The 11,979-nt window shown below is 43.2% G+C and overlaps 1 protein-coding gene across 1 annotated transcript in view; it reads right to left on the bottom strand.

Moving 5' to 3' along the window:
- Positions 1 to 8,970: 8,970 nt before the first annotated feature.
- The window catches only part of LIMD1 (LIM domain containing 1), a 49,790-nt gene continuing 46,781 nt past the window's right edge, over positions 8,971 to 11,979 (bottom strand). The window contains exon 8 of the mRNA XM_080934776.1: positions 8,971 to 11,226. Within this exon, the coding sequence (XP_080790902.1) occupies positions 11,089 to 11,226 (138 nt within the window). The 3' untranslated portion in view covers positions 8,971 to 11,088. The remainder of the gene's footprint in view (positions 11,227 to 11,979) is intronic.

The raw sequence follows: 11,979 nt of genomic DNA, 5'->3' as shown, positions 1-11,979 counted from the left end.
CACCCCTGCCGGGTCCGCCTCTCGGCCGAGCACGGAAGCCGGCGGCGGACAAACCAGTGAGCCAGCCGAGACCTGCGAGCCACGCCTCCGATGCACGGATTGGAGCAGACCAAAGAACGCCGTGACGTCGCCTCTGGGGATTGGTATAGCGCGTTGCGGAGAAAGGCGGAGTCCCGTTAGCTTTGCGCTGAGTTGCGACATTCAGCAAACCGACGAGACTGAGTTAGAAGCAGGAAGCGTATTGAAGCTGTGTAATTGGAGATCAGTCATTGTAGAAGAACTAACCTCAGCACTGGGCCAGTGGCGCAATGGATAACGCGTCTGACTACGGATCAGAAGATTCTAGGTTCGACTCCTGGCTGGCTCGATATGTGCAGACTACTTTTTCTTCCCGCTGCGTATTTTGAGTTGAATGTTGTTGCAAGACCCGCTTGAAAAGGATCACAGCTGAAAATGTCAAGGTCACTTACATTTAAATGTCGCTTTGCGAAAAACAATACCTTCTTATCCGTATTTGAAACTCGGGGTTAATCTAAAACGGTTTGCAAATATTCTAGCGCCCCTGTTCTTAAAACTGCGCAGGAGCCTGTAAGCCGGCAACACTTAGAAAAACACTCTCATTGAGAATGGAGGTTTGAAATCAGGGATATGCGTGGCCAGTGTCTTCCCACTCGATAACGGAATAATCTCACTGAAGCAGGTAGAGCAGGCGGCACTGACAGAAGAGAGTAGCTTCTGCTCTGCAAGACAGGGCCCGAGCTGCTGCGGACCCGGGAACGCTACTTGCAGCCGTGGCTCGCTCCGCTTGCAAAGCCAACCTAGCCTCCACTGCACAAGGAAACCTTAAAGATTCGGGGATTTCGCAGTAAGAGGCCCAGTAAAACGTATAGTGCATGACTATACGTTTTACGTAAGACTTGAGATAGCCAGAAACAGATGTGACAGGGGGGGGGGAGCTCATCCTATTCTAATATCACTCGATTATTAACTTGTCCTAGGTAACATACCCCACTCCCCAAGAGCTTATTAAAACGGTATCAAATACAGAAAATTATTGGGGGCAGAATCAGAGCAGGAGCCAAGGGGTGTGGCTCACTCTTGCAGTCCTGACTGCTGGATATAGAACAGGCCAGATGCCAGCTTTTGCTTTCCAGAGTGCTGGAATTTAAGATACAAGACACCATACCAGGCTTCTGCACTTCTGAGGTTTTAGTTTGCTTTTCATGAAGTTATATTGGGTTGTTTTCCCTAGACCAGGCTTCCCTGTGTAGCTCTGATTGTCATGGAACTCTCTCTGTAGACGAGCTGGCCTCCAACTCAAGGATCCCTGTCTCTGCCTCTGAGTACAGGGGATAAAAGCATGCACCACCACTACCCGGCTGACAGTATTTTTATTTGCTCTTTAACTTTTTTGTCTGATATTTAAGGACATTAATCTGAGTTGTTGCCTGTTTTAACATTTAAAAAGTAAGGGTTTAGTTTTTGGTTTTGAAGGGAGGGTGTGGTGGTGTGTGTGTGTGTGTGTGTGTGTGTGTGTGTGTGTGTGTGTGTGTGACGGCCGGGGCAGGGGGAGAGACTGGCTGAGGCTGACTTATATAAGACACTGGGCCTTCTGCATGGTACTGGTACAGAGATAGGCACATGGATCAATGGAATAGAACAGAAGATCCAGAAATGAGTCCTCACATATATGGTCACTTGATTTTTGACAAAGGAGCTGTAAACATTAAATGGGAAAAGGACAGCCTCTTCAACAAATGGTGTTGGTCCAACTGGCACTCAGCACGCAGAAGAATAAAAATAAACCCTTTCTTATCTCCTTGTACAAAGCTCAAGTTCAAGTGGATCAAAGATCTCCACATTAAACCAGGCACACTGAAACTATTAGAAGAGAAAGTAGGGAAAACCTTAGAACACACAGGCACAGGAGAAATTTTCCTGAACAGAACTCCAGTGGCTCATGCTCTAAGGTCAAATATTGACAAATAGGACTTAATGAGATTGCAAAGTTTCTGTAAGGCTAAGGACACCATCAAGAAAACAAAACGGCAGCCAACAGATTGGGAAAAGATCTTTACCAACCCCACATCTGATAGAGGCCTAATATCCAAGGTATACAAAGAACTCAAGAAGTTAGACACCAGAGAATCAAACAACCCTATTAAAAAATGGGGGACAGAGCGAAACGAAAAGTTCTCAATTGAGGAATATCGAATGGCTGAGAAGCATCTAAGGAAGTGCTCAACATCATTAGCCATCAGGGAAATGCAAATCAAAACAACCCTGAGATTCCACCTCACACCAGTCAGAATGGCTAAGATCAAAAATTCAGATGACAGAAGATGCTAGTGAGGATTCAGAGAAAGAGGAACACTTCACTGTTGGTGAGGTTGTAAACTGGTACAACCACTCTGGAAATCAGTCTGGCAATTCCTCAGAAAATTGGACATAGTACTACCTGAAGACCCAATTATTCCACTTCTGGGCATATACCCCAGAGATACTCCAACATACAACAAAGACACATGCACCACAATGTTTATAGCAGCCCTATTTATAATAGCCAGAAGCTGGAAAGAACCCAGATGTCCTTCAGTAGATGAATGGATACAAAATTGTGGTATATTTACACAATGGAGTACTACTCAGCTATCAGAAACAATGACTTTATGAAATTCTTAAGAAAATGGATGCATCTAGATAATATCATCCTGAGTGAGGTACCTCAGTCACAAAAGAACAGACATAATATGCAGTCACTGATAATTGGATACTAACCCCAGAAAGCTCTGAACACCCCAGAAACAACTCACAGACTATATAAAGTTCAAGAAAAACAAAGGCCAAAAAAAAATCATTATGTTTAATCTTTACACACCAAGAAAACTTTGACTATTTCCAGGTTACATCTTGTTTTACATGTACTTAATGCTCATTGTAACTAGTAAGATTTTAATGCATACTATCAAACCTTTAAAAAAATCAAGTACTGACAAAAATATATTCATATACTTTTATGCAAAAATGCTTTTAAAATCTGTACATTTATCTCTGTTTTTTAAAATAAAGTTGTTCAATCAAAAAAAACAAAGACACTGGGCCTTTACTTGGTTATGGAAAAAGGACTTGGAACTCTGATTCAAGCTCACAAGGTGTTGAGATTATAAGCAAGCACCAACAACCACACCTGGGTTAGAAAGTGTTCTTGGTTTAAGATGTTCTATTTGGGTGGATAAGTAGACATTTTAAAGGTCCATTTCACAGGCATTTAGATGTTTGGTACGTATTTTCAAATTGCTCTGTGGAAAAGTTAAAACAATGTACCCTCTGTCACCAACATGTTTCTACACGTGCTAATCAACATTAGACATTTATGTATACATATAAATTAGATATCTAAGTCTGATGTGGTAGCATATACCTAAAATTCTAGAATTAGAGACAGAGAGGCATTTATCTGGGGACCCCATCTATAAATAAAATAAATAAGGCATCACATACAAATATAAATAGTTTCATTGTAGTTTTTAATAAGTGAAAAGTATCACTTCCTTTTTACTTTTATTACTTGACTTATTGATTATTTTCTCTTGATGTAATCTTTTTTCTCACAAACTTGACCTTTAAAAGGATTTTATTTTTTATTGTGTGTCTGTGTGTGTGCTCAAACACACATGCACTTGAGTGCAGATGCTCCACAAGGCTAGAAGTATGAAATCCCCTTGGAACTGGGTACAGCCACCCAACAAAGCAGGTGCTTATGACAGAACTCGGGTCCTCTGCAAGAGCATAGTAACTCTTTGGTTGTTACACATTAGTCTTTCCTCCAGTGTATTCTTTACCCTTTCCTTATAATAGTTTAATTTTCATTCTTACATATTCACATTTACTATTAGTATGTAGGTGTTTCTTTTTTATTTGTGCTGGAGTTGGTTTTTTTTTACCTTAATCTGCTTATATTTTATCTTGTTGATCATCCTGATGTAATTATCAATTCTTAAAACTCATCAAACTGATCAGTAACTTCCTGCTTATAACCATTTTATTTAGTCAAATTTAATCAACCCATACGACTTAATAAGGTGAATTCGGTTATCCCATTGTAGACCGAGTTTGCTACTTTGTAGGTACTTCTCTCTTCCATCCTTCTCCACTCCTTTTCTTCCACCCTTTCAACCCCCTAACACTAGATCGGAGGAAAAAAGGATAAAGGGGAAAGGGATTAGACTACTTCCTGCTGACTAGTGGTGTTGAGCTCCTTGGGGCAAGTTTGATATTTGCCATCAGGATATCTAATGTCTTCGAAGTGGAAACTTAAAGGTTCCTTGGAGAGTCAGTGTGTTAGATGGTGTTTTGTTGGGACAAACATGTAAAAATGGTTTGTTATTGTTTGTTGTTGTTTGTTTGTTTAAATAAACACAGGTGAAAAACTAAGGCAGGCTCAAGAAAGTGTTTCACTAAATCAGACACAGGAGAGAGGCTGTTGTGTTAAAGCAAACATGTGGAAGGACGTGTAATGAAAGATTCTTTGTTAACAACACACATGTATTGGTTGGTCTTATATTGTGTAGCTGAGCTTCATTTGCCAGGACTCTGTGGACTGACTGGATGCACATGCTGAGGCAAGACCCTTGCTGAGGAAAGGCACATGGGGAACACACAATGTTTGGGGGTATAAACAGGACTCAACAGAGTGGCAAAGACAGCTTGGCTTTGCTGGCACAGCCAGCTGTGTGACAATTGTGTAATAACAGCTGTGTAACAACTGTGGGTCTCGTGTCTTTGCTGATCTTTGCTTCTTTGAGAGAGGCACAGCTGAGAACTTCTCTTGGTGTTTTTGTTGGTCTCTCCTGTTGACTCTGAAGCCTGGATGTCCCTGTTAGGTTGTATCACCGTTGTTGTTAACCTGACTCTATCGAACCAGACCACTGGTGTATCTATAAATTGTTTGTGAGTGAACTGAGTTGTTATCGTCTGTTAACCTGTGAACTGAACAGGTTTTCAGACAACACAGACAGGAGTTGTACTAAGGAACCTTTCTAAATAGGTCCACTTTTTTATATCTTTTTTTCTACTACCTCTGGTGGGTGGTGGTCTATAGGGAGGTTAAAACCATCATTAAAAATAATATTTTAAGAAATTAAGGTTATTTTCCCCTTCTTGTTTCTTCTTTGCACGTGACTAGCTAACAAACCACAAATAACAGCCAACAACACCATACAACCCTTAAATGGCAACCTACACCACCTCTTGGGGCAATAGCATTTATATACATACCCATAATTCCAAACACCACAGAACTGCAGAAACTGCAAAGTCATGCTTCTGCTAGAGCAGAGGGCACATAGTCACCTGATGTGAAGCAACCCTGCATCCCCACAGCTGGGACTATAACAAAAGCATATACATCCTCAGGCGAGAAGAGGGCATCAGATCCCCTTATAGATGGTTGTGAGGCACCATGTAGCTGCTGGGAATTGAACTCAGGACCTCTGGAAGAGCATCCTGTGCTCTTAACTGCTGAGCCGTCTCTCCAGCCCCAGCTCTTTTTAATAAAATGGTATTGAATTGTAGCCTGCTTCATAAGGTTTTAGTAAAAGAATACTCCCAGTCACTGGCCTGCAGAGGGCTCCTTAGGTTCTCTAAACAGGTAAAAAAGTTTGGCCTTTCTACATCAATTAACTAAGGCCTCTGTGAACAACCAATAAGACAGAAAGATGGAGAGAAATCCAGACAGAATTAAGCATTATTGTGTGTGTGTTTGTGCATGTACACATATGTACAGATGTAAGTAAAGGTCAAAGGTCAGGTGATTTTCTCAGTTTCTGTCTACCTTGTTTACAAGTGTGCACCACCATTCCTATCATTTTTATATGAATTCTGGGGATCAGACTCAGGTCTTCATCTTATATCAAAGCTCTTTACCACCTGAACCACCTCGGTTCTCAAACAAGTATGTTCGGAATAAGAAATCCTTAAAGGTGAGTAAATACAAATTTGCACCTTTAGCCAAATTTCCTTGTAGTGCATCAGTGTAACTTATGTGCATGTAGCTCTTTAGGAATTTTGCATTCCCGGGTAAACAGCCTAATCTACAGATGGCTAGCATCATTTTGCACTGTGGTATCTGCCTGGTAAGTCCCTAGATTGGTGGATCTTCCACTCCACACCACATACTATGTCCTAGCCATTTATCTTTGGAACTTTCTCAACAGGTAATACATGTATGTAACTTAGCAGTAACAGAGCCTTAGACTATCTGGAAAATGTGTGGGAAACATTATCTGGTCTTCTCTAGTAAGTACCACATTCCTGAGCCCTTCTGAATGAGACCTTCCAACAGTATATGATCCCTGGCGTTTTTCAACACATGATACATGTACATACCCATTCAAATTCAGGAAACTCACTTTTAGCACTTTCCAAAGAAAATCTCATATCCCATGGATATTACTTCATTTCCACCCCCAGCAACAGCTCCCCAAAGAAACTAGATTTAATCTAAAGTGGGCTGAAGAGTGGTCCCTTCCAAAATGCCCTAATACCCAGGATTATATTATTGTGCAAAGCAAAGGGGGATTTAAGATTAAGGATCCTGAGATAGGAAGATTATTCTAGACCACCTGGATACACACAATGTAATCTCAAAAGTCATTCGTTACAAGAAAGAGGCTCAGAGTGGTACAGCCCCAGCCACAAATATGAAAGCCCCAAGGGCTAAAAATCTTGTCTGAACACTTGTAGGTGAACACTTGTACTTGTCCCCAGTAGGTGGCTCTGTTTGGGGAAGTTGTGGAACCAATTGGCCTGTGATCTACCTAGCTAATGGAAGTGGGTCCTTGGGAGCAGACCTTGAAGGTAATCCAATTCTGGCTCTTCCCTAACATCGATTTCTGATTGGCCAGGAAGAAAAGAACTTCTGCCTCATGCTTCCTCTGCTACCAAGTCACCTTCTCTGTGTTCCTTGAAACCATGAACCCCAATAAACCTCTCCTCCCTAAAGTTCCTTCTGCCAAGCAGTCTGTCACAGCAATGAGATAAGTAACAGGAAGGCAAAACTTCCCTAGCGATTCTGAAAGGTGACCTGTAGGAGCCATTTCTCCAGAACTATAATGCATTTGTGCTTTAAGGTATTTAATTAGACTATAACAGGAAATCGGAACAAACGCCAGCAGAGAGCAGTGACTAGGACCTTCCTCATGCTGAAGTTTGACAGGCAGACAGGCTTTAATGAAAAATACCATAAAAGACGACTTAATCTCCAGCAGCAAGAGGGATCAAGTCGAATCTCCCGATGGCTGTCTGAAATGGGCGTGGTCTTGTTCCTACTGTTTACTGGCCACTCATTTTGGAGGGTTACTTCCCACTTCCCGTCTTAGCTGTCTACAAGGAGAATGATGCTTAATAGAGATATGCAGTTACTGAAGCTACTGTTTCAGTCATGGGGCCAACCAGGTTTCCTCCACTGTCGTGGCTCTAAGGTATTCAAATGCCCGAGGGTGGTTGGATTTGACGATGACGATGATGATACCATTCCCCACTTCAAGTTCCAGGGTGTCATGATGGCAGTGGTATTAACAATGGCAGAAGCATTTCTGAGATGGAAACCAGCACACACTTATGTGATGGTTCTATAGGCTCAGCTCAGGGAGAAGCACTATTAGGAGGTGTGGCCTTATTGGAGTAGGTGTGGCTTTGTTGGAGTAGGTGTGACTTTGTTGGAGCAGGTGTGGCTTTGTTGGAGTGGTTGTGTCACTGTGGGCGTGGGTTTAAGACCCTCATCCTAGTTGCCTGGAAGTCAGTCTTCTGCTAGCAGTCTTCAGATGAAAGTATAGAACTCTCAGTTCCTCCTCCCGCACCATGTCTTCCTGGATGCTGCCATGCTCCCACCTTGATGATAACAGACTGAACCTCTGAACCTGTGAGCCAGCCATAATTAAATATTGTCCTTATAAGAGTTGCCTTGGTCATGATGTCTGCTCACAGCAGTAAGACCCTAACTAAGACAACTTCATATCAGAACTTTCTTTTTCTCCTCAGAAAGCTAGTCTATCAGTATGTTACATGGTCACATACTGCCACACACACACTTTCCCACACCACTGCACCTGGTGTTCTTTCATGGATTATGAAAACTGAATTCAAGTCTTCATGCAAGCACTTTACTGACAGAATTCTCTCTCTGCCTGAGAGTTTTTACAAGTGTATTCTCCAACCAGAGTTCGAAGTCAAGTCCCACCCACACTGTTCTTTGCAAGGGATCTAACTGGAAGACAGCATTTCACTGAGAGAAAAGGGGGTACTCAGATAAGTACATAATACCTGCAAAGAACTGTGGGTTCTGAATCTTAACAATCCTGTTTTATACGTTGTGTGATTGAAGGTACTGAAAGTATTCAAAACATTTTGATTCTTCCGCCATCCACCTGGGGCTCAACGCTGGACCCTCACAGGACTCAGCTGAAAGGAGTTCACTTAGGCACTAGCAAGGAGAATGTAAAGTCCTGCCATACTTAATACGTACCAATAACTGCTAAGGCTGAAGGCTCTTCTGAAAGCGGTGGGTCAGAATGAGTAGGGGATGGCAGAGGCTAGCCCTGGATGTGGGATCCCCTCCATCTCCTTGTTTTTATCCAAGGTTTTATCAAGAGTTGAATCCTGAGAAAGCTATCTGCTCTAACTTTCAAAGCATAGTCTCCCTACCCACGCACTGTGTTCTCTTTCTACATACCTCTAAGTATAATCTCCTTACAGCTCTATCTGGCCAAAATGTATAGAACATTTAAAACCCCAGATAAGTAAATATATCTTCATGTTTTAGTGCACAGGCCTGAGACAGAGAGAAACGAAGAATATGAGACTCTCAGTATGCCTTCTCCAGCAAACAGTCAAACACAGTCTAGGAAATCTGCAAATTCCTTTATTGCTTTTTTAATAATATAAAATGCAGTATTTGAAAACACATCTGAATCGCCTCAATCAGGAATTTTATTTAAAAATTAATCACAGAGTTTTAAATTATTCAATTTGCAAACAAATTCCATCTACTTCTGACACTAATTCCAATGCAATTTTCATCAATCATCTTGACTTAAAATTAGACCATACCAGAACCTCAGTGAAGGCAAAGACAAATTTTCTCGTTTCCTTTCCCTGCCAGCCTTGCCAAAGCCAAGTTAGGAAACTGGAAGAGAAAGGGTTTATCTCTGTGGCCCCATATATTCATAGCTTTCTTTTTTTTAAGGACTCTGTCTAGAACAGGAAACATCTGGCCAAAGGATCCCAACAGAAAGAACCTTATAGAAAGATGGCCATGGTCCACAGTGCTAGTTCTGAACTTCCCACAGGCAATGGAGGCCAGCAGGATCGAAATAACCTACAGGTGTAGCCAAGGCCACATTCACGTGTGGCAGGGGCTCTACTGACCACGCTTCATCACCCAAACTAGCTGCAGGGTACCCAGCCTGACTGCTGAAGTGAGACACTGCAGTCTTCCTGCAGCAAGTCATAGGGCACTGCATGAAGATAAAACAGCAGATGGAAAACCCACTTTATTTTGTTTTTCCAGTTTTACCCATTTGATTGTCCAAGGAGACACTGACCTCTGGCCTCAGAAAGTGATAGGCAAATTAATTGTGTTCTTCAGTGCTGGGTGGGGTTTTGTTGGGGGTTTTTTCTTTCTCTTTCAAGTTTTTTTTTTTTTTTTTTTTTTTTTTTTTGAGTGAGGTCATGGCCTCATGTAGTTGAGGACAGCCTTAAACTCCTACTTCACAAACTTCAGCCTCTCAAATGTTGAGAGGACAGGTACACCCACAAGCCACCTCAGAAGTGGTCCTAATGTTGTCAGCACATGGTGTCCCTCTTAGCCTGGCTACCCCAGGAGCCAGTAATGCAGAGGCACATGAGACCAGAGTGCTTTCAGTTGCATCTCATCTCAGAAGACCTTGTGTTTCCACTAGACGCTTAGCTGTAGTCAAGAGTTGGAAACCGGCCACTGCTGATCCACCGAGTCTCCGTTATGATGGATGGATCTGTGATTGTTGAAAACTATCGGTGAGGTATGTTTTGTATGTGGAGAAAGGTAGAGAGAAATGACGAAGGAATAAAAACCAGACTAAAGCAGTGTACCTTATATTGGTTTCATCAAACCAAACCAATGTCTGTGCTGAGAAGTGGACAAGAAAGATACCTCTGAAACAAGCTCAGGTACTTCCTCTGGTGCAATAGCTTTGAGATCTCACATGCAACACTTTCCTTCTAAAAGAAGCTCTCTCCCAGGATATGGACTGGGATTCTCAACGGTCATGCTCAAATAAGTTGAACAAGGTGACAGGGATGGGGGGGCATGAGATCCTCAGACTCACCTTGAGGAAGCAACTCCAGTGTCACAGGCTGGAGGAAGCAGAGAAAACACAGCACCATGCATGGACAAGAAGCCTGGTGCCTGCACCAGTTCTCTTTGAGCTGGCTGCATAGGACAGGGCAGGCCTCTGCCGCAGCTCCACTGCCCTAGGTACAGGAGGAAAGGCAGAGGCACAACAGGGAGACCCAGCCTCCCAGATGTCTAAGCTTGGCTCTCGTTCACCAAGCAAAGCCCAAGGTACAAAGCATATGCAGTGCCTCTTTCTTGCTGTAATGCAGTTAAGTGTTTGATGAATTTTCAGAAGCTCTGAAGTGGACACAGAACTGTTAAGTCAGGCTGTGTGAGGGTTTTCTGGGTGCAGCCATTCTAGAGAGGGAAGGACTGCTCACCTCCATCACTGTTTCTCTTTAGGGACATTGTGGAATATGCTCAACACAATCTGAAAACCTGTTTCCCAGGGAGTAGGATGTGTCACGTGCAAGCTGGAGCATCTTCCTGAGTGATTTGGTGAGAGTGTGGTAACAGAGAAAAGCACTTGGAAAACACATGGACTGGACGGGAAGTGCACGCTGCTGTGGTTAAAAGAAAGACACCCTTCACACACACACACACAGGAACCCAACCAGTCCCTCCTCCCCCTGTGCCCCAGCTGTTGGGGAGCTCAGAAGTGCCACACAGACACCTCCCCGGGCAGGCTGTCCCTGCATCCCCACTGTGTCTCTTTGCTAGAAGTGGTGCTGGTGGAGGGGTGCAGGTGAGGGTCCTTTCTCCAGTCTCTTGACATGGCAGGAGTGACAGAACAGGTGGTCCTCCAGTGGGTAGCAGCGGTGACCGTCCTCATCATTGAGCTCCAGACCACAGTCCTGCAAGGAGGCGCGAATGTTCCATAAGAGCAAAGCAGACTGCAAGAGCGACATGAAACTACGATCCACCCAGTCACCAAAGGGGGTTCCTGGTTGTAGGTAGCTCCTGTCAGCGAAAGAGCCAGTAGCTACCGACCATCATGGAGTTCTTCAAAAGTGATTGGTTGGAACTGAGATGTAGCTTCAGATCAAATACACATACGCCAGGCTTCCAAGACAGAAGACCCAAAGAAGATAGAAAACTATCTTACAAGTAGTTTTCTTATGGACTACAGGTTGAAACAATAATACTATGTATCTTTTGGGTTGGTTAATTAATCCCACACATCCCTCCTCTTTTAAAAGTGTCTCATGTAGACAAGGCTAGATACACCCTGTAGTCAAGGATGACCTTGAACTTTTGACCCTCCTGCCTTGAAGATTGGTACAGCATGACCTCTGACTTCTGACAGTTGTGAGGCACTTACGGTTTTTTTCAATCTCACAGGTCAGAGAAGCCCCACCCCCATCCCTTCACCTTAATACCCACCAATCGATGTACCTATTTCCAAAGAGGGTTTCTCTACAATTTCCAGGGCTCAGTTCAGAAAGAAATTTCTGACAGAACATTCTACACCCAGGAGCGAAGGACACCTCTTCCCTCCACCCTCATTATACATGTGAGTGACAGTGTAACCCTGAACCCCATACTACATACAGTCCTCTGGGCTCTGTAACTTGGGGGTAGCAATTGCAAGCATCAGAACCTTCTCA

The sequence above is a fragment of the Micromys minutus genome (assembly GCF_963924665.1).
Source record: "Micromys minutus genome assembly, chromosome: 21".
Taxonomy (NCBI): domain Eukaryota; kingdom Metazoa; phylum Chordata; class Mammalia; order Rodentia; family Muridae; genus Micromys; species Micromys minutus.
Note: the sequence above shows the minus strand (reverse complement) of the source record. Positions and strands in the feature narration are given on the sequence as shown.